The 27,588-nt window shown below is 41.0% G+C and overlaps 1 protein-coding gene across 4 annotated transcripts in view; it reads left to right on the top strand.

Moving 5' to 3' along the window:
* The window catches only part of KCNC1 (potassium voltage-gated channel subfamily C member 1), a 130,486-nt gene that overhangs the window by 66,764 nt on the left and 36,134 nt on the right, over nt 1-27,588 (top strand). For all 4 annotated transcript variants that reach the window (XM_056353828.1, XM_056353829.1, XM_056353824.1 and 1 more), the window contains exon 2: nt 23,148-24,081. In XM_056353828.1, the coding sequence (XP_056209803.1) occupies nt 23,148-24,081 (934 nt within the window). The remainder of the gene's footprint in view (nt 1-23,147; nt 24,082-27,588) is intronic.

The raw sequence follows: 27,588 nt of genomic DNA on the forward strand, positions 1-27,588 counted from the left end.
TAAAGCACTCCTTAAATTGTCCTTGTGTGCTTCTAACCATGTAGTCTTGTGCAATAAGCAGACAAACTCCATAATGTTTTTTCTTCAGCCATTTTAGGAGGAAATTACTTCTCTTCCCGGGTAAAACAAAACAAAAAAAAAAAAAGTGCACTGTTTTGCAAATATAATCCTCTGTGACAAAGAAGTCTATTATGAATATCTTGATGCCCAAGCTAAAAGGACAGCCTGCCAAGAAAATTGTGATCATCCAGTTTGCAAAGTCTTTAACTATTTCCATAAAATCTATTCTGCATACTAGAAAAACTTGAATTTTCCCAGAATAAAGCCAGTGAGCAGAACTGCAAACACAGCATATGCACGTACAGTTCGTCCTTGCTCTCCCACCAGTCTCACCGCTCACTAATAGCTACTTGGGAATTGATTTCCTGTGGGGCTAAATTACCTTCAATTGTGATATTCCTGTTATCTGGCCAACATCTGTCGTCACCATAATTTGGTCTGATGTGGACACTGGGGAGAAAAACCACACACTGTACATAATTTCAAGCTCACAGTTGAGAGCTACAGCCTGAATGTGGCCTTAAACCCAATAAAGTGCTTTCCTGAAATCTGTTTGATTTAGGATCATAATGAGGATAAAAAACAAAGCTATGTCTTGACCAAATTCATTGCACAAGTATATTCTTTTAAATAAGTTACAAGACTACAAATGAGATTGTGACCTAAAGCCTGTACCTTTTACCAGTCTCACCAGTTCTTTACATAATGAGTCAGGGAAAAATAATCCAGCAAGCCCTATCTGTTTTTTGGAGAGAGAACATCTTTGGAGGTACATAAGACTGTTTTTGTTCTAATTTAAAAATGGCATGATATGACTACACAACTTTATTTTCTGAATAGCCCTGGATTCAAAACATGTCTAAGAGGCTAAAGCTGCTAAAGACTGATGTTCACATTTTCTTTTACTGTCCCATTAAGCTGTACCATTAATGCGGCAAATGAATAGAAGCATCATAAGCCATAGTCCTCCACTACTTAGAAATTGGCGGGCTCCTGCCCCATTTACAACCTCTATCTTAACAGAATTTTCAAAGAAACAGACTTAATGAATCATGTTTAGTCATGCCTGAATGCTCACTGACATTGTAGCTTAAAAGCAATACCTGCTTTCAAGGGACACTTTTGTCATATCTGTGTTCCACACTAAGTTCTGGGTTGAATTTATTTATTTCCTAGAAGCATGAACACTTCACTAGTGAACAAAACCAATTTCATCTCTGCAGCTCAGTTGTCCCCATCCACAAAAGGGGAATTAATGTCAGCCTAGCTCTTTTGTAAATCATTTTGAGATATGCTGATGTGAAAAGCTGTTTAACAAAAAGCTATTAATCTTTGCCACTGATTTCTAGGGAAGAAGGAGCAGAATACTGTGTTTTTCTTCTCCCCTCTCCAGCTACCTGCAATTCTCCCTCCTAAATTAAGTCAAAAGCCTACAAGTAGTCAAGTGCAGAAAGTTATTACTTGAAACTGGGAGGCCAGTTCTGCAATTTGACTCAATACTGTAGAAATCAGTTCCACTGGACTGAGGTTTGTGCGAGCAGATCAGAGCCTACCTAACAGCATGCCAGACAAGAGGCAGAGTAATAGGCCTCATTAATATAAATCCACATGCACTACTGCTGGACTTTCAGACACAGTGCCTCGAGTTGGGCTTTTACTCAGGAATCCTGCTGCCTCATTACACCTTGCTCTGGGTACAGAAACCAGCAGCAAGAGTGACCTTCTGTGCCAGCAGGAAAAAGGTCCAGAAGCATCAAATCCAGTGGAGTTGCTTCTACTACCTATGCTGTTAATGTGGCCTTGCAACTGAAATACTGATTTCTAAAGATCACCAAATACCAAAACCTAACGCGGTCTAACAAGCTTTCAGGAATGCTTTGTTTTCCTCACTAATGCATTGTTTTCCAGCCACTAGTAGCTTTTCTTTAACTTCAGTGTAGTTGTTTTGCATTTGATGTTCTTTTTGCAGAAACATAACCCTGCCCCACACGCTTTTTCCTTTTATTTAAAACAACAAAGCCCATGATAATGGATAAAAAAAGCCACTATTTTCTGACATCTGGTAGGCAGCCTCAGACATTTCTACAAAGCATTAATATCAAAAACTGCCAGAAGCCTACCTTCTGCAGGAGGTTTTTAGCAGACTGAAAATTAAAGTGTCACTGGCAAACAGTTAAAGGCGTAAAACTGACTAATCTAATTCCATGGTGTGAGGAACAACTGGAGCAGCTGAGGGCGAGGGGTGTGAAGGGAGAGCCGGCCGCATCCTTCGCTGGGGCACCACAGGGGTGGTAGGCTGAGGACCAGCTCAGGGCATTCCAGTGACCAAGGCAGATGCCATCGGGTGCCAACCTGGCCGCAGGGGTTCTCTGCAATCCTCTAAGTCTCAGTGGCACATTCGAGATGATTATGTGAAATGGTGGTGAAGACCTTATTTTAATATGCTTTCTACTTGGACAACCTCTCTTTTCAAGCAAGTTATATCCAAAATAATTATATTTAATTTCCAGCTCTTTTCCCAGTGCCACAGCACCTGGTTACTTCTAGCCTGACCTTGCTGATTTCAGGGAGAAGAAACACAGCAAGTTTTCCTCTTTCACTGGAAGCTCTGCAAAAAGCTCTCTCTGAGCAAGGTGAATAAGAATATAGATTTACCTAATAAACTTTACTGGGAAAATGAAAAGAAAACAAGCAAACAAACAGAGTTGGGTAACCAAAGACAAGCAAAACTCTATCACACTAATGAAGTAATCTGCATCTAGACATCTCCAACATTCTGGAAAGGAAAACCACATCTCAGCACACACCTGTGTGCTCAATGCACAAGATTTAGTATACTACTGAGCATATACTATTTGGAAATTATATGTTGTCAAAGAAAACACGCCAGGATAGGGAATAATCTCACTCAGTTCCTTGTTCTTCCATTTATGAGTTTAAAAAAAACAAGAGTAAGGAGAACAGCGCAGATAAAGACAAAAAATGTCAAAACCTCAGTTCAGCTACCTGCTTTTCCTTTCAGTCCTACTCCTGTTGCTCCCAAGTAGTATTTATTTGTTGCCAAGCAGCACAGAACTAATTAGTGCAGCGTCATGTTTCCTTGTTTTCATCACTTGCTCCTTCCCACTTACACACACACTGCTCCTCAACTTAGATGTACAGGATAAAATCATAGAATAAGAGGAATGGGAAACTGGTTTTGAGAAATGAGAATTGAAAGCGTAGTCTTGCACTCAACCTATAGAAACACCCCACGCCTTAAAGCACTTGCTCTTATCAGTAAAAATCACACCTTAAGCTTTGGCCACAGTACACACATTAACATCTCTGGCAAGCTGGCACGCTTGGGCTGTGCTGCTAACCTACCCTCCAAACCAGCCAGCCCAGAGCTACAGCAGGTATTCCTACAGGACATACAGTCACGGCAGTACTGGTGAAGCCCCTGCTGAGAGCAATTTAGAGAATTTAGTATTTGTGCTGCAGTGCACAGGAAAAAAGGCTGTCAGAAAAACCTAACAACAGCTTCTGTCAATTCATTTGCTGGAATGAAAGTGATGCCTTATTTTAAAACTACCCACTATAAGCCATTTAGGCACACCACCTTCTCCCCATTTTGTATTTCTTTGCTTCCTCACAATAGCAATCTTTTTCAGAGTGGTGGCAAGCAAAAAGATTTTATCTTCCAAGATACAGACTAGCTTTGCATCAGCCCCCCTTTTTAACCCAGCGATACATGTCCCTGGTATTGTAAGAAGAATTTACTGCTTTCTCAGAAGGCTCCAGTCTATTTTTGTACTTGAAACAGCCGAAGGACCTATGAACAAATACTCCTCCCCTTTCACACATACATCCACAGATGAGAAAGGTATCCCAGAATGCAGAAACTAACCGCACATACAAATCAAATAAAGAGAAGGGATTTAGAGGGTCAAAATATGGCAGCCATGGCAATGTCAAGCAGAGACTAAGATCATCTATTTACAGCACATCAAGGAAGGTGGGTTTCCAGCTCTCACAGCCATCATTCTTCACCATTAGCCAACATGCTCTAGCTATCTGCGTTGTTTTCCACCCCTAGCATTTTTGCCAAATACTAGAAAGTTATGATAAAAGTCTTTATCTGAATTTCTGCTTACAATACTGTGGCCTCAAGAGTCAACCCAACTGGCATTTATAACTTAGAAAACGCAACAGTTATGAGATTAATTGTGGCAGGAGTGGAAGGCAACTCCAGTGCTGCCTTTCAGCAGGAGACGGGCAGTTAACCTCTCTTTTTCATAGTTGCTGACATACCACCTTCCACTGTATGGGCTTTTTTGGAAAAATACAAAGGCAGGTGTTACAAAGTAACACCTCTCTGCTTCCCCGGCTTTGACCTTACTACTTTCTATTTTAGAAAGTAATACTCATTTTTACGTTCCCAAGTAACAATGTCAGTTGGCATTTTCAAAGCCCAGAGAGGGAAGTTCAGCCACGTGGCTACCACTAAACTTAAATAAGAGCTGGGAAAAGAAACCCTCTAGTCAGTGTTGAAAATATTTAATCCTAGAGAGCAAGTCAGAAATTCCAGTCCACTTATAAGAGCATGACACTAACAAAGGCATTGCACGATACTTCCTGGATTCATAAGCCACCGAACTGATCTAGATATTCTTTCTGTTCAGGCAGCTCAACTATCTTGATACAGTTCCCTGTCTGGCAGGCAATGGGGAGGGCTGGGTAAGTGCAGCCTATCTGTCAGCTGCAGCAGACAAGAACATCTTGTACTTGAGCTGCTTGTTGAGTAGGTTTGAAAGGCAGACAAACTGCCAGCCTAATGAGATTTTTTAAACGGTGGTATTGAGAAGTAAAACCCTTATAACATGTTATCAATTTAAACGCAATGCAAAATTATCCCCATCTATAACGACAGTAACATTTAAGCTTTAACTCAAATATCAGTGAAAGGGTTAATATCCAAATTGAAAATATTCTGATCTAAACTGAGCTTTGAAGAGATCCCAGCATTCCCCATACTTATTTTTTAGGCAATCATCACTAAAACCAAAAGATACCTCTGCAGCCTGGAATAAGTGAAACTAAGATGACAGATTGAACCAACCCAATATATCCGTCTTTGCTAAGCAACTAAAGAGGTAGAAAAGTAGCCTGCAATGACCTGAAGGACACTTCGACCAAGGAGGGAAAAGCTGAACAAAACAAAGGGTGTGTAAATAGGAATAATAGGATGAAAGAGCATGATGAGGCTAAAAAAAATAATTTTTTTTTTTTAAAATCCCACTCTGAAATTCTCCCTTAAATGAAGATAAGTTCATCCTTTTTAAAACCCTCAGTAACACTGGAAAGGCCTCCCAGTTGCAGCAGGATGTTCAAAATATTCCTTTTAGTGTCTTACTTGTGAGATTTGTAAGAATGATGTCTGATCTGATATGCCAAAAACCTAGGGTTAAATCAACACCCATTAAGTGATTTGCTCGTCTTTAATACTAATGGGGGTTGTGTATGCATGTGAAGAATTAATAGGATTTTCTGAGCAAGCAGCAAGAAGAATGACTCATGCTAATGGTCATTACACAAGAACACCGACAGGACCGTAATGTCAGGTTTATAAGCACGCATATGTTGTAAAGGGAAAATAAGTCAAGCACCTTCAAAATCCAATGGCTGTGTTAAATCCCATGATATCTGTCTAAATATCTATGGTGGTTTACATGCAGCTTCTTAGCCTTGCCAGTCTTACACCATTGCTGACACCACTACTTAAAATAAACAGATCTGAGGGAACTTTCTACAACTCAGCTTTTCAGTAACTCAGAATCTTACTTGTTTTCAGACTGTAAGCTTTAGCATAACTATTGAAACAACGTGGCTATAAATGCTAAAAATGAAAGCAGCAGGCACTGCATATTTCTGAAGAGGTAGATGTTGCTCCCCTCCAAGTGATACACCCACTGCATGTCCCTGAATGAGTCATCTGTGCAGGGGAAATACCTCCAAATGAGCAGATTAGGAACGGCAGATCATACGACTGGGCACAATGTCATGTCTATGCTCCTCCCAGACCCAAGGTCTCTATGCACATGCAGCTCTGATGACGGACTGCATGTTCCAGTACCTCCTCCTTCCAGAGTTAAGCAGCTCAGAGCCTCAGCACAATGCTCCACTTGGACAAAAAACTGTTCTCCTACAAAGGTCTGCTTTCCCTTGTGCATGTAAGCCAGCTGCAAAGTCTGCAAAATGGAGAGTACAGATGGGGGAGAGGAAAGCAGAGGCACACAGCACTGGTGCGCTCACTCAAGCTAGCAGTGCTGCCAGAGCCATGGTCAGGAGGTAGGCCAGGACCTACACTGTACATCCAGACCACAGGTGTGTAAACCTATTGCATAAATAACACTGAATTATGCAATTTTTAAGTGTTCATTAATGAGCACAGGCTACCACATAAAGGAAAACCCCGAATAAACATGACCCGTTTTGACGATAGGCAAACCACACCTTTGGGCCAAGAGGTTATGCATATTATCCCAGGAATAAAAGTTACTGAGCTATACATAGTACCAGGTCCACCACTATATTAGAAAAGACAAACCTAGGAATAAGCTTGTTTGCATAAGTCGCAGTTGATCTTATTTGGTAAGACTATAAATGTCCTAATTTGGTTTTAAAAGTAAAATCAATTGTAAATTTATTTAGACCAATTTACCTGCCTGCCTGTTGTACATCACTGGGCCTGTATTGATTGTTTGAGATGGAACTCATTCCAAATTGTATTGATTTAATTCATTAGCAAATTTTTAGCAAAAAGTATTGTGTGGTTTCAGGGCAGAAGTACATGAAGCTCCATTTAGAGACTGCAGCACTGGAGTGAGGGCTATGGGGAGGGGGCTAGGGTTTCTCCAATGATTCAGATTTACAACCAGAAATAATATGAATCATCTACTTCAGACAGAAGAACTGTTTTCTAAACAATAAACAAGAAAATCTAGGAGTGGCAAAAGCCTAGATACATTGATAGGGGAAAAAAATCCAGCTGCTGAAATAAGAATGGGGTGAATAATTCATAAATAGTACAGTGTATTGGTCGTTTTAACAGACATTTTGATTTATGGATTTAAGTGCCTAAAATAGCTCAACAATTCATAAAGCATCCTAAAATCAACAGATCACGAGTAAAATTTGTCTGGCTTTACAGCAAGGCAGTTGAGCTGCATTTGTTACCTTGGTAACTGAAGGTACCTCAGTTGCCATGGCTACAGCTCCTTTAAAATACGGCCTTGCAACTCCTCACTCCAACTTTTGTGACTATTTTGAAAAGGAAAAAAAAAATGCTAGTACTATGTCAACACTTACATTGAGACAAAAAGTCGGTAAAAAGCTAATTTTCTCAGCCCACAAGGCCAGGTTAAGACTAGGCTAATTTTTCTGCTGCTAATCTTTAGCTCATTGATGGACTGTCACGAAGAGCTTGATCATCACGTACTCAACACAACATTCCACATCAAAAAACAGCTCTACTGCTTACAAGAAGAAACAGTACAGAAATGGATTCCTACCATGTTGCAATTTCTCTGTGAATTAAGGTTCCCCACAGCAGGGCAGCTGCCTGGATTGATTAGTGAAACATGGGAGCGGGCGAGGGGGGGGAACACCAAAAAACCACCCCACCCACAGAGAGAGTCGGAAACTCTGGGTTCTTGTTTCTGAGACAAAGGAGGTGGCGACAGGGGGAGCACTCAGCTCCCCCAACTCCAGACAGCACCCAAGATAGGCTTCCTATAGTCTAGAAAGGACAGCTCGATGCAGGAAACAACCTACTACACTCGCATCAAGGTTCCCCTGAATTATCCTGAGGTTAGAGGGGCATTTATGTTGCTAAGTTACAAGTAATGTGTTTAAGGAAGTTGCTTGCACCTAATGCATCAAAATGAGAAAAGAACTTTTCCACCTTTCCAGAAAATTGTGCACCTTATTCTGAAGCACAGGGCATTCAAGGAAGAGGTCACAATGGGAAGCTGTCTCTTTCTCCTCATTGAAGTTATACTGCAAGTCAAATATAAACATACTTCAAGCTCTGATTGAGAAAGAATATTTTTTTTAAAAAATCATAAACTTATTTTGGCACCTTCGAATTATCCAACTAGCTCTACTTTTAATCATCTTTAACTTTTCCTGCCTGGGAAGCAGTTTCTTGTGCTTTCCTACCACACCCGCACAAAGTGCATGCCCTGAGCAGACCTGTGGCAGCACACAAATCGCTTGAGAAATGGAGTGGGTAGAAATAACCCCTCTGGAGTGAACGCTAGTTTCCCGCCTCGGCAGCTAACAGAGTATCTAGCTTGAACACAAGTCTCGGCCTTCTCCTCTCTTTTTTGACTGCACCACCAGCCCCCTCTCACCCTATCTCTACATTTTCTGTAGCTGACTGTATTCACCTTACTTACTACCCACAATTCTATCAATTGCTTTCTTCCAACAAGTCAGCATCATGGACCACTCCTTATTTTTAAAGGCCTTATTTCTTAACAGACTTTTGCATGTAACCGTTTACCCAAGCTCTTCTTTAAGCAAGGCTTTGACAGCAGTTTGTCTTACATTCAGGAGAGAAAATACAACTCATCCAGATGTTCGCAGAAACTACTTTCTTGGAATCAATGTATGTCCAATGTCAGTTCATTTTACCCATTTTCTCTTAATTTTCTATGCAGTTTTGTGCCTATTATATGGCAATACTTGCTAGGGAAGATTTCCAAAAGTGATTAGTGATTTCTGGTGATTCACAGTTAATGAGTAGCCAAACCAAAATCTCAAGGGCCAGATTTTCAAGGGCCAGATTTTCATAAGCTGGCAGTCTGATCCTGTTAAAATATCTGGTAAGAAATCTTAGGGTTAAGGACTTCAGAGTCTCATGACAAAGTATTGAAGTTAACTAGAAAGGGTAGTGAAAAAGTTCTCACCATTTCTAGAGGTATTGGTGTAGCACGGTTGCATAAAGAAAAACAAAACTCAGAGCCTACACAAATCTACAGCACTGACCCCCACCCTTTACACATCCTCACACACACCCTTCTCCCTACATTTGCTCTGTGTTGGGACTCACTACACCGCAAGGTTAAAAGGAAAAGCATGGCTGAAAGACTGAGCTGGAATTTCACCATTGGATGGCTCTGAACTCTGCAAACAGGTTCTGGGGGACTGGATCTTGGCCAACAGACACAGCATCCTAACAACAGCTCAGCATTCAGAATCTGACAGTGCTACCCATCCCTGTGGAAGTCTGGATATAAAGACATGTTTTGAACAAAAATTAGTTTGCCCCATTTGCCAATATTGGGGGGCGTCAATCAAATCAATTAGACATCAATACTGGTAGCTGTGTAGTCAAAGTTAAAACAACATGCTTGAGAAATATAGGCTGTAACTGTGGAGCCTCACAATCACCTTGTCTATGGAACAGAAGTAGTGTCTACTAGTTTTGCCTTACAAAACAGTTGCAGAGGTTGATGCCTATATTAACATTTCATCAGCACTTTCAAGGCATAAAGAGTTCCACGCTGTTAAATCCTGTGCAATATTTCAGGCTCTCTGTAGTGCAGGTAGATGCACAATATTCAAACAAAGCTACTGCAAATGTAGGATATTTCCTTTATTTTGGAAGACAGAATTCAGAAACTAAATCAGTTCTTCAACCACAGCTCACATCATACCTGTATGTACACTTGAGTAAACAAAAGAAATGCAAAACCACCACAGAGGATACAGCCAGTATACAGCAAACAATGAAAGATGAGAAGACCCTATTATCCCACAAGGTATTGAGTGTACTGCAGGATGAAAGCTAAACACGGTTGCATAATACTGCTAGAAAACCTCTTAAAATACTGCAAATTCCTTTCATCTTATGAGGAAAACAGTTTTCCTTTAGGTTCAGGCTATGACTTACCTTGTGTTCCTTTACTAATCTTTCCATCTTTCAATCCTGACTGCATGAGAAGTTGTATTTGAAAGTGTTTACTTGTTGCTTACGCAATATACCTCTTAGCAGGTGTTTAAAAATCTTTTTCTCAGTAGCACTGAGCCTTTTACCACCTCAATTAAAAGGGATTAACAGAGAAAGATACTTATTGCAGCTCCCTAGCACCAGATGAGCTGGTGGCTCTCACAGTAGCTACCTGTAAAGGGCTGTTGAGAGCCCTTTTGAACTGCTGTGAGCAAGACGACAATGCTGTACAACCAGCTCTGCAGCAATACCCCTTCAAATCCACTCTTTGCAAGAACTTCACAGCTGCTAACACTGAACTGACTTATGGGAGGGGTAGTCAGTGATAGCCAGGTTAGTATCACAGGTGTTATACATGACTTATCAATTTAGGCTTAAAAACGTAACTAAGACTTTTTTTTTTTTTTCTTTCCCCCAATTGTTCTCTTGCATTTAAGCACAGAGGGTTTTTTTTTTATGTCTCTAGGTACGCACTAGTGTAGCTAGATTGGGTACAGTCAGTATGTAATGACTGGAAGTCCTAGACAGGCACATGATTTGCAGGGCACCCTCGAAAATAGGAAACAACTAGTGTTATCAAGCTCCACAGCAAAAGGACATTTTCCTTCTTTTTCACATATGGGAACAATAATTTCTTAAGGCAAAGATATAGAGAGTCTTCAAAGAGTTGAAGAAGACACCCTGGATACTTAAAACAGCCTAAGGTGCTCGCTATTGAGAGAAAGACAGCTTTCCCTAAATATCATATATATACTTGCCTACAAAATAGTGGAATCTCTTCATGAAGAAAACAAGTTATTTCCTATCAGACATAAGGGGGGTGGGGGTGGGGAGGGGAATAATAATAATAATAATAATAAAAAAAAAATATTGGGAAAGCAAAGTGTGTGACCACCTGAACAGGAGACCGGCACAAAATGGCCACCTTAGGGCTCCAACTGTTTACTGCTGGCACATTTAAGAGTTGAGCCACAGAAACACAGGCATAAACACTCTCCTTTTTCAGAGACAGCAGAACTGATGTTGACCAAAGAGGGTGATGAAATGCCAGGCATCCCCACCACAGCCCCTTCATTTACTGGCATGGTAAATTTAAGAAGGCAGAGAAGGGATCCATATGTAGGAGACTACAGCAAATATACATCTTGTACCTGGGAACAAATGAAGCAGAACTCCACATGGGGAAATTATTAGCAATAAAAGCTGAGGCAAGAATTTGTGCTGCAGAGGGCTTGTGTTCAGTTTTTGGAATAGGAATCAGTGCATCTTACACAGCAATGCTGCACTGGAGGTCAGCCTGCACTCAGACACTAGAAGCAAACCTCCTGTCCATGACATAGTTACTCTACAGAGCAAAATACCTGGAAGCCCATGCTGCACCCCGAGTGCTGGGAGTGAGGCAGGGGATCCTCTTGGCTGGCCCTGAGTCTGTTCTCCTGGTAAAGCCTCCTGCCAGAGAGTGGTGTCCCCAGCATGATGCCTCTCTGCCTGGGAGGAGCAGCCCTGGCAGATCTGGAAGAGAGAAGGGCTGTGGCTAGCAGAAGGAAAAGCAACACAGGACAGGAGTCAAGGGCTAGGAAGAGCCCTTCCTCTCCTTGTTTAAGAGAGGAACAGCCCTGGAAACACAGTGCTGAAGAAAGAGTCACAGGAGGGATCTGAGGCTGCAGAGATGCCATGACACTGAGGCCATTTCTGTAAGGCCTCTGGTCCCCGCAAGCAGCCTGTCTTCTTCTGGGTGGCAGCTCCCTCCTATTCAAGGGGGTTCTTCTTAATCCAAGTCCACCCCTGCGGTACCTGCCCTGCAGGGCTGTGCACACGAGGGGAGAATGGGACCCTTTGCCAGTTCTGCAGGCTACAGCCAGGCATCCCCACAGCCCTCAAGACAGGTATTAGATATCTAATATATAAACATGTATTTATATTTAACATATTTCTGTGTGTAATTTAGTGTATTATAGGTTTTATACATATTATATAATAGTATGAGGTATGATGTATCGTTGTATCTGTATTATAAAAATAGCAGAGATCATTATATGTAGTATATACTATATACCATATAGTATTGTACCAGAATACAGTTATAACCAATACGCATGCAAATATATGTGTCTGTATCTATAATTATATTTATATATTAATCTTATTCTATACATAAGTATATATAAAAAGATTGATTCTCTTTATTCACCATTGGTGACACACCTTCATAGATACTTAGGATTTTATTATTGAGTGGAGATTTGCAGCTATTCTGCCACAGCAGGTGAATTTTGAAACTCTTCAGCTGCTTGTGGGACTAGCACTGTGGAAGAATTCTGTATTTTGGGATTCTGTATTTTTGGATTACCATTCCTAGGGCGAGAGATCTTGTGTTGTGAGCAACGTAACAGTTACTGAGAACTTGCTCTTTAAAAAAGTCAGTGCTCACCGAGTCCAATACCCTCAATCTTGTTGGTCTGAGCCAAGACAGACTATATAACAAAGGCTACTTTGGAAGCTGCCCCTGAAAGCTACAAACACAGTTTTACAAGTTATTTTGTCACTAATTTGGGTATCTAAAATGGCTCATAGCCAGCAAAAACCTAGTATTGGCAAAGACTGTTGTCAGTGGAGATTCTGTATGGGTGAAGATGCTCCCATCCTGTGTATTATCCTTGCACAAATTAAGCTGTGCAATAGACTCTTCCTAACTGGGGGACGAAAACATTCTTTGCTTTCTAAAATATTTTCTCATTGGCTTTAACAGTTGTTGGAGTTTCTTATTCTTTTATAACAACTGACCAAAGTGATGGGACCAGATCATTCAGATATCTGATATTTAGGTTTTGTAGAGTAAAGGCACAAAAGGTCTCACTGTTTTGTAACATATTTAGGCCAGGCTTTTCTGCTATACACTGCACAACAGTAAGGGAAGAACTCCGGCCATAATGCTTTAAAAGCACAAACTGGTACCAATGGCTTAAGCTAAATGAACACTATAGGAAGAAAAGCATCTACAACACACTGCTAGTTATAATCTGGAAAACAAAAAAGTTAGTGAAATAAACGTTTTCACTGAATAATGTGAAATTAACTACAATGAAGCAGTCACTGAAATGCCTGGGCTTTAACCTCATTTTCAGCCACCTTGTTTAGAAGCCTGACTTTTCAGGGACTACGCAGTGATGACATCCATCCACATAAACTGCAGTGAAAATAGGAAATCCTGAGCTCAACATTTAGAGGCACTAAAGGGATTCCAGGGCTTCAGATTTTTCAGAGTGAAGAGTTATTTTGAGTGCCTCAGTTCTAAGGTGCTCAGCCTAACTATCAGAGGGTAAACAACTGCTCCTGGAATTTAAAGGTCTTTGGAGTATCTCTCATGGAGTGGTCAGAAACTAAGGTTCCAAAAATCCATGGTCAAATATGAGAAATGTTGGTCTGTGTCTTCAAAGAGGAGTTCTATCACAATTACTTTTGCTACAATATTGCTTTGGGAGAGAAATTGGATTAAGGACCCCACCATCACAGGCACTGCAGACCCAAACTGCTCATCCCTGGAGGCTTCCCCTTAGTCCTATGTAGGGGCTTCCAGCACCCTATTGACTGACACGCTGTACCAGCTATTGGTGAGTGCATGTGGAAGCTGTGCAAATAGATTTCCCACCCTGTCCAAGGGCGGTTAGATAGCCAGCCTACCCACAGTTTAAACTACTAAAGACTTGACAGCTGCTTATTTTAATTGGTCTTGAAGCAGAAACATTATTTTCTGAATACAAACAGGATCTGTAACACACTCCAAGTATCTTGGCTTAAAAAACAGGGAGAAAACTCAGCCTTGTATGTTAGATGAGGGAGTTCAGTATTCAAGACAAAGCCTCGCCATGTATTTCAGGTGTTTCCTTGTGGAGTTTTGTCCTCAATACTTCCACACATTGGAGTGTTTCCTCCTGCAAAAAAATAAGCAAGCAGGGCATGCTCTTTAAAATAGAGCTAGAAACCACCAGGCACCCTCTGCCAGCTTCAGACTTGGAACAATTTCATTCCTTGGGTGCTGGTGAGCAGCTGAGGTTGGTGAGTCAAACCCCACTGAGGGTGGGCCCTGAAAGGCTACAGAAATATGCCTCCTGCTCTGTGAAAGGTTTCTAGCACCACTCTAAAAGTAGGTTTGAGAGAGGCTGTACTCCTTATAAGCATGAGCATGTGAATTAAGCCACCTTTGGGCAAGTCACAGTGCAGAAGCTCTAACAAAAAGGGGGAAAAATAGATTGGCAGGAAGTTAGAGAGGAAGGAAGTGTGATTTTCTCAGGAGATAAAATAGCATCCAGAACAAAGGTGGTTGAGGTGAGATCCTGAAAATCCTAACGCATGACACTGCCACCACTCATAGCTACAAAACTCTCCTTTTCAGTTCAGACCAGAAAGTGTGCAGACTCCAAAAAATGTTACCTACTGCCTAACAGAAAAAGACTGAAAAACCTAACAATAATGGGCAATTAAAGTTCCCTGGTTTTATTTGTCATGTGCTAGTTTATGTTCCAGTGTATGAGATGTTACATGACTCTCTCAGTTTCTTTAATTCTAGAGCATTTGACAGAACTGACAGCATAAAAGTGTGTGGCATCATCTGAAAATGCGATTAATAATTATATTGCATTTATGCAGCAAAAGCATGAGCATATGAAAACAGGAATCTAGGACTCATGGAACATTTGAATGTTTAGTGGTTGTTAGCTTACAAAAGAAGGAAAACATCTGCAAATTTCTAAATGCTTAGCTGTGTGTGATGGATAGGGCAAAAGTGAGTAAGCTTAAGAAGTAGCAAAGATGATTTAGGTTAGGCATTAGGAAGAAAAAAATACAGATAAAATATGGTGAAGCACTGGGATAAATTTCCTGCATAATTTCTACAATATTCACCATTGAAGGTCCTTAATAACAGTCAATATAGCTGTCTTTCAGGAATAGATCAGGGACTATTTATGTCCCTGATATTTATGATATTTATATATGATATTTATTTATGTGCTTTGGGACAGGGGAATGACATTTGGAGATCCCTATCCATGCACATTTGCGCAGTCCCACAAATAGATGGAGGCTTACTTTCACACTTACCGCTCCTTCTGCAGTGTCCCATATACCTAGCTGCAGAAGTCTTGGGGCCCTTTTGGATCAGGAATATGTTATGATAAGAATTTGCCATTGAGCTGGTGCTGAGCAGTATGAAACACTTCTTACTCCCACCATACTGTCTCCATATAGTTCTCACTACCAGCCAGACTAGGGAGTAGCAAGGAAGCTTGCAAAATAAATTCACATCTCTTCTGTTACAATGTTCTTATTCAATCACAAGACTTAATTTATCTGAGATGAAACTGGAAAACTTGCCCATGACCTACAAAGAACCACTCCAACCTTTGCCTGGTGACCGGCTGGCTGCCATGTGGTCACAAATACTGTACATACCACACCTCCAGTTCTGATGCAGTCTTGCTTATCCAAGTAACTACCTTGTCAAAGCACACGGCTGCCTGCTAGGACTAACATTTGAGAGATCTGCTTCTAATTTATTTATTGCAATGTCAACACCGAATAACTTAAGCATATTTTCCACAGATGACTGCACATTTTTTTTAACACGCTGTTTCATGTCTGCGTGCCACTAAGCATTCCAAGATTTTTTTGCAAGCTGTCATATACTTTTTTGGCATTACATAATCATTTCATCCATGAGCTGCTAGTGGACTTTTTATCTGACTCTGGAGCAAGCTTTGTCTATCTGCGAGCCTGCTTCTTCCATTTGCCTCTGCTAAGAAACAAGAATTTCAGTAATCTTGTGAGTGAACCAGCACGTTTGCTGAGATTAGCTTCTCTATTGATTGTCTTACCATCTCACTGAGAGAAGACAGACTGCCAAGATCGTCATCTTTCCCTTCACAAAGAAGAGCCTGGTGGTAACATCTGATTGTGCCCTCATATACTCATATCACACCTACAAAAGCAGAACTGGATTTTCTCCCTTGCAAATAATTTCAGTTTCATAATCATTGCTCAAAGGATCTCAAATCATCTTACATTAGGATTCTTAATGAAATATGGCAGAGCTTGCTTTTTGACAGTCCTACCTCCTGCTCACTTCCACAGCACTACCTGGTTGCTAGTATCATGTGCCTACATTTAATCATTTGATCAGTTATACAGATTCAGTACTTCTTTCTAAAATTCAGCAGAATTACTTGCACATCCAAAATGAGTCATTTGTTTGAACCAGGGTCCATAGCTCTAAGAAAGCCTGGAAAATGGGTCTTGACAAATAATCAAGCAGTTATAAAGCTAAGTATTTTAAAGCAGCTTTCATTTAACCCATACTTTGGCTGAGCTGCAGCAAAAAGATTTGTCTCAATTGTTAAATGTTTTGGTGATACGTGCACCAAGTTTTAAATCAAGAGTGGTTAAAGTACAGTTTTCAGATTAAAATAAAAAGTAGGCAAAGCTTTGTGATTCAAATCACAGGTAGGCAAATGTTGGCAGCTTCATGCAGGTGTAATAGTTTTCAGAAACAAACCTCAAGAAGCTGGTAGAGTACCTGAAGAGATGCCTTGTGAATGGAAATTATGGGGTTTTATGCAGGTCTAGCAAAAAGCACGGGCTCTGGGTGTATTTGAGTTACTGATGTTTTGTAGAAAACCAACTCATGGGTTGTCAGCACTGATCTGAAACTCTTTGGCGCCTAGCTTGTTCCTGCAAGATATGCAGCACTTACCAGTCATAGATTTACTAAAAAATTACCAGACTTAAGACATTCTTATCACTCTCCCTGCCTGCTCCTCCACCTCCCTCCCCTTCCCTCCCCAGAACCGATCCCCAAAGAAAAAAACAACCCCAACATACTGGATCTCACTAGAGTCATAACATACTTTTCTGGAAGCCCCACAGCACTAATAGCTCCACCATTTCTCCTTTGGAGACAGAGATGTATGGTGAGAGTGCTCTCATTTCCCATTTCCCTCTTGGCAAGCCCTGGGCTCGCCTATGAGAGAAGCAGCAAATCTCATGCTGCTCAGAGGCCCTGCTCATACAGACTAAGACGACAACTGCTTAGCTCTTGTACTTTGTTGGTTCAACAGGACCAGGAGTGTTAAGGTGTAGTGATTTAAATATTTTTGTCATTAAAAGCAAAACTCACCAGAATAGATCAGTAGAAAGAGAGGGTGCCACTTCTATAGAAAATTTCCTGATGTTTCAACAGATGTAGTTCAAACAAAATGCCATGTTCCTCTGCCTTTCATCTGGAGGTTCAGGGAAGGGCAGAATTTCCTGAATTTCCCTGCAAAAGGACAGGAATTAAGAATCACATTTTAAATAGTTCTGTTAGCAGTTGCAAAAGGAGAGGCTGGAAAATCCTCTCTGAGAGTTTCTTTTCTCCCATCTAGCTTAAGTCAGGATTGTTAAATGATTCTGAGCAGTATCAAAGGGGAAGAGCACTCATCTGTGGCATGCAACTTTTGCTAACTCGCTCTGAACGTGTGATCTGGAATGAATTATGAATGGTGTGTCATGTAGACAGCTATTTCCTAGAAAACAAACACTGAAATTACTGAAACTTGACTTGCAAAAGCTTGCTTCCACTTTTCTGCTTGTCTATGGTCCAAGAATGGTGTTTCTCTTACCAAAGACTCAGCCAAGGTCTCCCCTTCCCAGGTCCCCACTCCAGACACACATTGGGCTGGACACTGGACAGACATAAATTGGCAGAAAGTCCCAAGCCCCACAAAGTTTACTATCTCAGAAAAAAAAAAAAAAAAGTAGACAAAAGATGGTGCAAAAGATGCAGGCACACATGCTTGAAGGCTACAAACGTATATATATCAATGGTGAAGGCTGGAAAAGAGTCTCAGTTATCTGATTGCTGTCCCTATGTTCACTGCCCATCTGCATTGAAGCCTGACAATTCCAGGAGCTGTATCAATGAATTCTAGTGGGTTACTGAGCTTATTTGTTTAAAACAAAGCCTAAAAAAGATTTCTTATCCCCAATACCAGAACTATCTCAGAAATGCAAGGTAAAATGCTGTTTTAAAAACTGATTCCCAGAAGTAAACTGCCACACCTGTGTACTTGATACTGTCTGGTCCAACCCTTAGACCTTTTTCCCGAGTGAACCTAGCCTCCTAATCCTCATGTATTAGAAGGCTTATTTGTGTTTTAAAGGCTGTTGGACTTCTGTTTTCTTTCCATGCTGAGTGGAAAGATACTGGCTTATTACTCATGAGAGGCTAGGTCTGACTCTGTTACCTTGCTCCTTTCACAGCTATGCAAAGCTGAATGTGAAACACTACTATTCTGCATTAATTGGTACTTCATATTCACACTGCACTGGCAAAAATGGCTAGGTTAGACATAGGGCAGTGAAGAAGCAGGGAGAAGCAGGCCTTTAAGATAGAGAGTTAGACAGATTTAATCAGAGACAATATAAATTAGGTTATGAAATCCTCCACTTATGGGCATGATGTCTTTTAGACTCTTTCAAAATAACCTTAATAAAATATATCTGTTATTAACAGAAATTTTGCAGGACTGTAATTTCTTCTCTTTCTAGAATGAAGACTTTTTAATGTAACTTATTTAATCAAAATATCCCCTTTTAAAATTGCCTCTCTGTCTTCTCTTACATCCTCTGCAGTTTTGGACAATCCGAGATTATTCTTTGTTGGTATTAAAGCCAGAAAAAAGCAATGGCAGCAGCATCTCTAGTGAAATAGGAATCACTCACATGTGTCAAAGCAGATAAAAGAGTTTTGATCACTTCAAACACTTCACCTAAGTATTTTCTTTAATTATAGAAAATTTTAGCTGCCATTATGTAACTCAATAGCATGTGACATCATTTTGTAAAATCCTCACTCCTTTCCCCCAGCCCATTCAGATCCTAGGAAGAAGATAAATCGTGTTGTAAAATGTAAGATAAAGAACCACTAAATAATACAAGAGCAATCCATTGGTTTGATTAGTGTTCAGGCCGTTATTAGTGAAATAAAAAGAGACAGCCTTATTTTCAAAGATGGTAGAACACATATGAGTCCTATAGTCTTCACTAGATTTTACCAGCATTCCTTATCTCTAGACTTGACAAGTCATCATGTTAGGCATGATAGCTGACGGTGGGCCAGAAAGCTCTTTTTGCAACCCCTTTGGCATGAATGAATGCTGGTCTCCTTAGAAAAATGTACTCACTGAATTTGGTGCTTCTGCATTTTGCTTATAGCTTGCTAGATCTTCTATCAGATAATTAACAAAGAAAAATATTCAGAAGAAAAAAATAGGTGGTGGCAATATAAATTTGGGATCACAAATATAAATTTATGCCAATGATATGTTATGCATTCATTTGTAGCAAGCTGCTAAATTTCTGCATTTCAAGCAGCTGCAGGTGATAAATCTATCAGAGATGGGTGCCGGTGAACAAATTGTAAGGCCTGATTCTCAGGCATTTCAGCACTTGGAGCAGCCAAAAGACTGGGGAGCTGTAATGGGACCTTTATTAAAAGGCTGCTCTGCGTTGTCCTCTCCTTTCAGTCTGTGCAGACTTTCTTCTAAAATAAAAACCAAGAGCCTTTCAATATTGAAGCATGGAATGACTAAGGAGCATTTTTGCTTCCCAAATATAAAATATCTTTTAGGATTAGACAGTAATTCAAGAGAGAAAAAAATCCATTAAATTGGACAAGAAATTCTGGGATTCTTCCTGTCAATACCACTGCTCAGACATGGTTTTATGAAATCTTGAAAGCAGACCCACACTTCCAAAGCTGCAAAGCATCCAAGAACACACCCATCCCTGGGAAAGGGCTCTGGATGTTGTTAAATACAGACAGAAGGCAGCAAACACTTCACGTTCATTTAGCAGGTGCTTCCTGCTCTGCTGAACGGGGGACTGAAAGTTCTCAATTCCCCTCTGAAGCCAGTGTGCACACACAAGGGCTAACAGCAAGAGAGATCATAGGTGTGATGTTCCCCACTGATAACACTGCTAGCATGTACCACTGCAGAGAACTTAAATGCCCTGTCAGAATCAGTTATTTCTTCCCTTTAATAGAGCAAAACATCACTTTTCGAGATATTTGCTATGCAAGGTCAGCCTGAAGGTTGTTGTAAGCAGAAAAATCTCACTCAGAAAATATATTCATATAGACAAAGAGAACTGCATTTTGAGTCAGCATGAAGAAGGGGGCCTTCTTCACAGACCCCTTAAAATGCAAAATGGTTTTACTCCCCTCTGTGCTTCTTATCTGTGAGTGCTACCTGACTTAATAAAGTGTCAGCATTTCCTCCTGCAGCCTGAATTCTCAGGGCTCCATGACTCTATGGTAAAAATCTGATCCAGGCTGAAATAGAGCAGACATGCTGAGGCTGCTAGGAACACTTGCCTTAATTTCGGTGCAAGATGCTTTCTCTTTCTTGCTTTAACCTCTACTTAATCAAGCTCTGAGTGTTAACAACATCATACAAAAACGGACTGACCACTTAAAAGACTCTTCCGCTGATTTTTCAGGGAGATTTGATATACTGAAGTCAGTAACATCAAAACAAACACCAGCTGGTATTTTTTAACCTATTTTACAGATGGAGAAACTGTGCATGAAGAAACTTCTCTGCTTAACAGGAGAAACTGAGAAAAAGATACCCACCGGCCTGCTTCTCAATTTCCCTAACCTCCAGATTGTTTATATTCCAGACAACTATTTATGTTAGACACTGATTTTAGCACATATCAGCACGTATATTAGATCATCACATAACAATGCTGACAGCCTCAACCATTTAGAGGAAGGTACCAGGTTTTTTTTAAACCTGTGACAAGGCCTACGGTCTGATCTTTTTGGCAAAAAAAAAAAAGAATTTGAAAAGCAGAGGAGTTTGTTTGCTTCTGTATCCTTCCAAGCTTATTTGCTCTTACTGGCTAAAGACTGACGAAGGCTGCCCAGAGCAGCTGTGGGAGCTCCAGCCTTGGAGATAAGTCAGACCTGGAGCAGTTAAGACCATAAGCAACCCGGTCCAACTTTGAAGTTGTACCAAATGACCTCCAGAGGGCCCTTCCGACCTAAACGATTCTCTGGTTTTATTCTCAGCCAGTTTCTCTGTATTCTATTCAACTATTCACTTCAAACTCTGGCACATCCTTGCTTTTGACTTTGTTTGCTAATATGGAAAGTCAAGCGTAATTCTGCACTAGGTCTACCCAGGAAAGCAGACAGGAGAAACTTCTTGATTGCAGGAGAGCTTTGGTAGCTTGAAGCATAGGATATTTTTGACTGGTCTACTCCTTTGGCAGCAGTTTTGGTTAGATTATTGCACTGCGTTTACTGGCAAAAGGCAATTAGAAGAAACTAGCTCTTTTTAACCCCTATTTTGGCTACACTGCTGAAAAAGGGACATTATGAATAACAGGACACTACAGGAATATTTTAGTATTTTAATTGCCACCATTGCTCACACTTGAAGTGAAATAATACCTTACGTGACACCTCTTGTCAAGGTGACACACAAGACAAACAGGAAGATAACAGATGTAGGGAGTGAAATGGAACGAGGTATTATCATTATGTACCACTCCACCACACAAAGAGACTTCTTAGATATATGCAAACTATTTAATTGATTAAAGAAGGACTGAGCAGAGGAACTGTGGTTACAAGAGTTGTGAATTTTGGTCTGACTGACCCCTCAGTTATTCTGGACTACAATAAAGAGATCTCTCTTAGGCTGAGGAAAGCCTAAGAAAAGCTGAGAGTCGGGGTTGTTCAGCCTGGAGAAGAGAAGGCTCTGGGGAGACCTTACTGTGGCCTTGCAATACTTAAAGGGGGCTTATAAGAAAGATGGGGACAGACTTGTTAGCAGGGCCTGCTGCAACAGGAAAAGGGGTAATGGTTTTAAACTATAAGAGGGCAGATCCAGACTAGATATAAGAAAGAATTTTTTTACAGTGAGCGTGGTGAAACACTGGTATAGGTTGCCCAGAGGGGTGGTAGATGCCCCATCCCTGGAAACGTTCAAGCTCAGATTGGATGGGGCTCAGCAACCTGATGTAGTTGAAGATGTCTTTGCCTATGGCCTTTAAAGGTCCCTTCCTACCCAAACTATTCTGCGATTCTATGAAAAGCACAAACCAAAGCAGAAGAGGCAAATACTCCCAAGAGAAACATTCATTGACTTTGGGGGCTGCTACTACCTTCACTGTAACTTGATTAACCAAATTGTAATGCCACAGACTTAAAAAAGATTCATATAGTTCTGGTACACGACTTACATTGTGATTAGAATCTCTTCAAGAAAACCTTGTCTGGAAAAATCCAGTCGATCTGCCTCCTTTTGGATCAGCTGAGAGGCTTACTTGAAACCTCCTTCTTCCCTTCCCTGTCCCCATGTTCCCCCGCTGCCAAAATTCCTAGAGAAGGGAACTGAGAACAGAGATGTTTCCTCTAGGAGAGCTCGGTTTGATATGTGACTGTTCCTCAACCTGTGCCTGGGATTTGGCTAGAAAGTCTGACAATGCCAAGCAGGACTCTGCTCCTTGGTGTACAGCCCATCCGAGACTGCCACTGGTATTTACTAGCACCTTACTGAGATCTGAAACACAACTGTCACTAAGCTGGGAGCAGGAAGCAGCCACCATATCACTGCCATAATGCTGCAAAAAGACTCTTGCATGACAATTGTCCTAGAAGGTGTGCTCTGTCTTTTAAGACCAGGAAGTAAAAAGAGACCAAGTTCAGGAAAGCAGAATTTCAGTATGTCCTTAAACCTTAAATCCCACAGAAAGCTCTGAGATTTAAATGCTTTATATTTTAAATGTAAATTAAATTTACACTCGCACTAAAGTGCTACCTGTATAGGAATGGACAGTTAGCACGTACTTATATATTGCTCTCCAAGTTTGAACATTAGGATGTCCTTGCAGGTGAGACTTGGCATCTTAAGCCCACAGGAAGAATATGTGGCATTATCTTTAGTTTTAATAAGCTCTTGTCTCTCCCTGGTGTTTCAGAATCAAAGCCCCTGTACTTAACCTACTGTTTAACATTTCTCTCATTTCTTTCTTTCCACAGTATGTGGCATTTGCCTCCCTCTTCTTCATTCTGGTCTCCATCACCACATTCTGCCTCGAGACCCATGAGAGATTTAACCCCATTGTGAACAAGACAGAAACTGAATTCATCGGGAATGACACCCAGGTGCGGCACTACAGGGAAGCAGAGACTGAAGCCTTTCTCACCTACATCGAAGGTGTCTGTGTGGTCTGGTTTACATTTGAGTTCTTGATGAGAGTCACTTTCTGCCCAAACAAGGTGGAATTTATCAAAAACTCTTTGAACATCATTGACTTTGTGGCCATACTGCCTTTCTATCTAGAGGTTGGACTCAGTGGCCTGTCTTCCAAAGCTGCTAAGGATGTCCTGGGCTTCCTCCGCGTAGTCCGTTTCGTGCGAATCCTGCGAATTTTCAAGCTGACCCGCCACTTCGTTGGGTTGCGGGTCTTGGGACACACCCTCCGTGCCAGCACAAACGAATTCTTGCTGCTCATCATATTTTTGGCATTGGGCGTCTTAATCTTTGCCACGATGATCTATTATGCCGAGAGAATAGGTGCTAAACCAAATGACCCTAGTGCCAGTGAACACACACACTTTAAAAATATCCCCATCGGCTTTTGGTGGGCTGTTGTCACCATGACGACCCTGGGCTACGGAGACATGTATCCTCAGACTTGGTCAGGCATGCTGGTGGGGGCCCTCTGTGCTCTCGCCGGTGTGCTGACCATTGCCATGCCTGTCCCTGTCATTGTGAACAATTTCGGAATGTATTACTCCTTAGCTATGGCTAAGCAGAAGCTACCAAAGAAAAAAAAGAAGCATATCCCGAGGCCACCCCAGCTGGGATCCCCCAATTATTGTAAATCTGTCGTAAACTCTCCACACCACAGTACTCAGAGCGACACTTGCCCACTGGCCCAAGAAGAAATTTTAGAAATTAACAGAGCAGGTAGGAAACCTCTTAGAGGAATGTCCATCTGACCGTTAACCTCCATCCCGCGTAGTGATTTAAGATTCAGCCAGACTGCTTTCTTAGAGCAATGGGTAGCACATTTATCCATTCTAGTCCCACCATCACACAGTGAATAATATGTGTGAAGTCTAGGTTGCAGGGACAAATGGTACAGTGGAGGCTGATCAGCAAAACTAAGGATGAGAGCACGCTCTAGGAGCCCAAACTTTGGTCCTGGTTAAGGGCATACAAGTCTCAAGATATTTTGAAAAGCTGTTACATCTAGTGGAAGAATTTTGAGAGTTCTACAGCTATGTTGCTGGACTGTGTAATGCATCTCAGAGGCTCCTGAGAGCTGAATGCTTCGTAGAGCAGAGTAGGAGCCAAGTACTCAGCAATTACAGAGTTTTCTGACAAAACAGGGCTGGAATTTGAAACAGCCAGATGCTTTCTCGTTTGTTCCCATTTGGGACCTTTCAGCTGTTTTAAATGGCAGATATTGTACATCTCATTACAGAAACTAGGTGCCTAGTAAGGTGAAGGGACAACTATACCATCATGCATATTCATGAGACAATCCCGTCTCTTTCTGATGATTAACTGCAAAGTAGAACAACAGCTCAAATTCTTGACACTAATGCAAAATGACTCACTCTGAGACAAGACTAGATGTAAGGATGTTTATTCCATGGCATGCAAATCAATCTATTCTATAATATTCCACTAGAATTTAGCATTTAGAACTATCAAGAGTTTTGAACCACATTTTCTAAAACATGCTCCTTTTGCAAGTATGGGTTGGTGAGTTACAGCTCTTTCAACCTTCTAGCAGCAAAGGCCAACTGGAAAAGGTCTGACTGGTCATTACGGGCCAGTCTGGCCTAAACAGTGATCGCCTCATAATATGGTATTCTTATTTTTATTTATACTGATTCATGTTAGCAATAGGTGAAACCAGACCAAAATTAATCATACTAATTCTACTGGGAGGGGGGACAGAAATGGAAAAAATACTAGTCACCATGGAATATATTATAATATCCCATGGCTAGTGGTTAATTATGGGAATATCTCAGTTTTATGAGAATCCTCCTATAGCACATGAAGTTACGGGGCTCCAATTCGATTATTTAAACCCCATAATCTACCTCTACCCATGGAATATCACTATTTATTCTATGGAGTAATTTCAAAGTAGATAACCATGTTGAAAACAAAGACAACTGCATTTCTGGCAGATGTTACAGCCAAGTTGCATAGTGGACATTCTTCAGCCTATTCAGAATACCCCCCTGTGTTGTATTAGATAGAACAGATTGCCAGTCAAGTGATTTTAACTGACATCTAGTCAAAAAGAGATATTTTGAAAGAGCTAGCATATAGCTATGATGGTCTTGTGTTGTCATTTTTTTACTTTGAAGAGAATTCTAATTTGTTACTCATTGTGAGTGAGGTATTCTCTCGTCATCTCATAGCCATGCATGTCGATGTCATTGTGAGAGGCACAAAGAAAGTGAGACTTTCCTTTGTGTGTGATTTCACCAATGCCAATGCTAATTTTGGAGGGGAGGAGCTGGTGGGAACCTTTCTCTTTTCTATTCTCTTCTTTTCTTATTTCTTTTCCCTTTTGTGCAACTATGTAAAATCCATTGAGAAGGTAAATAGCTTTTTTTTGGGTTAAAGGCTATTCCATTGCAACAGGCCAATCACAATTCACGTGACTGATAGACTGTCTCTTTCCTATTGTATCTTTGGTGCATAAGCGTATGGTTTTATCATCCATTCCCCTCAGGTTGCAAATGCTTATCACAACTCATGTCCAAGCAGCAAACTTTCTCATAAGTCGATGTCTTTTTGGCATCACGTATCAAGAGGGAAAGAGGGCACAAACAATACAGTGTGTCTCCTACTGTAAGCAATATGCCAACTACCCAATTGTAATGTGCAAGAGATGCCAGACACTCGAGTACTTTTGCAGTCAGTTACAGAGTGACTTTCTTCTCAGAAATCCCTTGCTTTATAAAGTTCCTCCCATTACCTACCCTGGTCCTCTCTGGAAACTAGAGGACTAAGAACTCTACGAGTTCAGTGCAATTCCACACTGGTATCCTGAGAATACGTGTAATTTTGGTTCAATGTGGAACTGTTTTGCCACCATCAGTGCTCTAAAATCAGCTGTTACCACAATATCCATGAAGTATTGATAGTAACAGCAACTTATCTATTTCTGCAATAATTAAGAGAGACTATTTTTATACATATACAAACATATATATTTTAAGAAGTAACAAAGCACAGAAGTATACTTCAGTGAACAAAATGGACTTGGTAACACTGTTGCTGGAGTTGTGTTTCAGATTATTATGCACCACTAGCAGCAAAAAATACTGCCTGCATCTCTTAGCTTCCTAACAGGGAAAGATCTGTACGTGTGCTAGAGAAAATTAAGAAATAATAAGCAAGATCAGAACTGAACTGTTAAAACAAGATTTGCATTGCCTTGGATGTTGAGGTTCACTTATGTAATATGAAGCATTCGTAGGCACTGACTTGTTCCTGAAACTATAACCTGCACATTATATGAAAGCAGAGACCTGCAAACAGCAACTGTTTCCCATACTGTAAAATAGTTGGATTGGTTAACAGCACCTAACTGTAAACAACCAGTTAACACTGTACTAGGAACACAGACTGGGTGCCTAACGTTCTAAAATAATGCCCGAGTTGTCCAAGATATTTCTGTAATTTTTAACTGTAAAGCTTCGATGTGGCAGTGTCTAGCTGATATAAGGTCATGCGATGTACACTATTCCAAAAAAAGCCTGTTGAGCTGCTCAGGTGTAAAGCACATCACATGAAGTTATTCATTCCATCTATTACGTGTGGTGGAATGATTAAACACTTCACAAAACCATGATGAGCATGAAATAGTTCCACATATGACCCTCTCTCCCTAGCCCTCTGATGCACCAAGTCAGCAGTTCACAGCTGTTCTTGGTCCATCCACACAGGGCCAAGGGGACTCTGCGGAGGGCTCTGCACAGCCACGGCTCAGTGCCTCCTCTCGGGCTAAGGAACACCTCCCTGGCACCGCCACGCAAACAGCAGACTTAGCCTACAGGCTGCACAGCTGCTGCCAATGATGCTATGGTCATTTGCAGGCAAAGCAAAGATGGTTTGCATTTAAATTCTGTTAGGTTTGAATTACATTGTTAGATTGTCCCCAATACTCTCAGCAGCTCAGTCCTGGGCTAATCTACACGTGGCAGGAGGGTATCTTTAAATAACAGCACTTGATTTTAATTTGATATAAAGAATGTCAGACTTGGATTCTACCATGCCTCCTCTTCCTGCAGCAACCCCTTCTGCTCTCCATCCCATCCAATCCCATCCATGGGTGGCTGGGAAGCCAGCAGAAGGGGAGGAAAGGCACTTCTGAGTAGAGGATGGCAGAGCTACTGCTACAGGCAGGCCTTTACCAGCAGTATCAAGAAAGCAGAGATT

The sequence above is a fragment of the Falco biarmicus genome, chromosome 10, assembly GCF_023638135.1.
Source record: "Falco biarmicus isolate bFalBia1 chromosome 10, bFalBia1.pri, whole genome shotgun sequence".
NCBI lineage: Eukaryota > Metazoa > Chordata > Aves > Falconiformes > Falconidae > Falco > Falco biarmicus.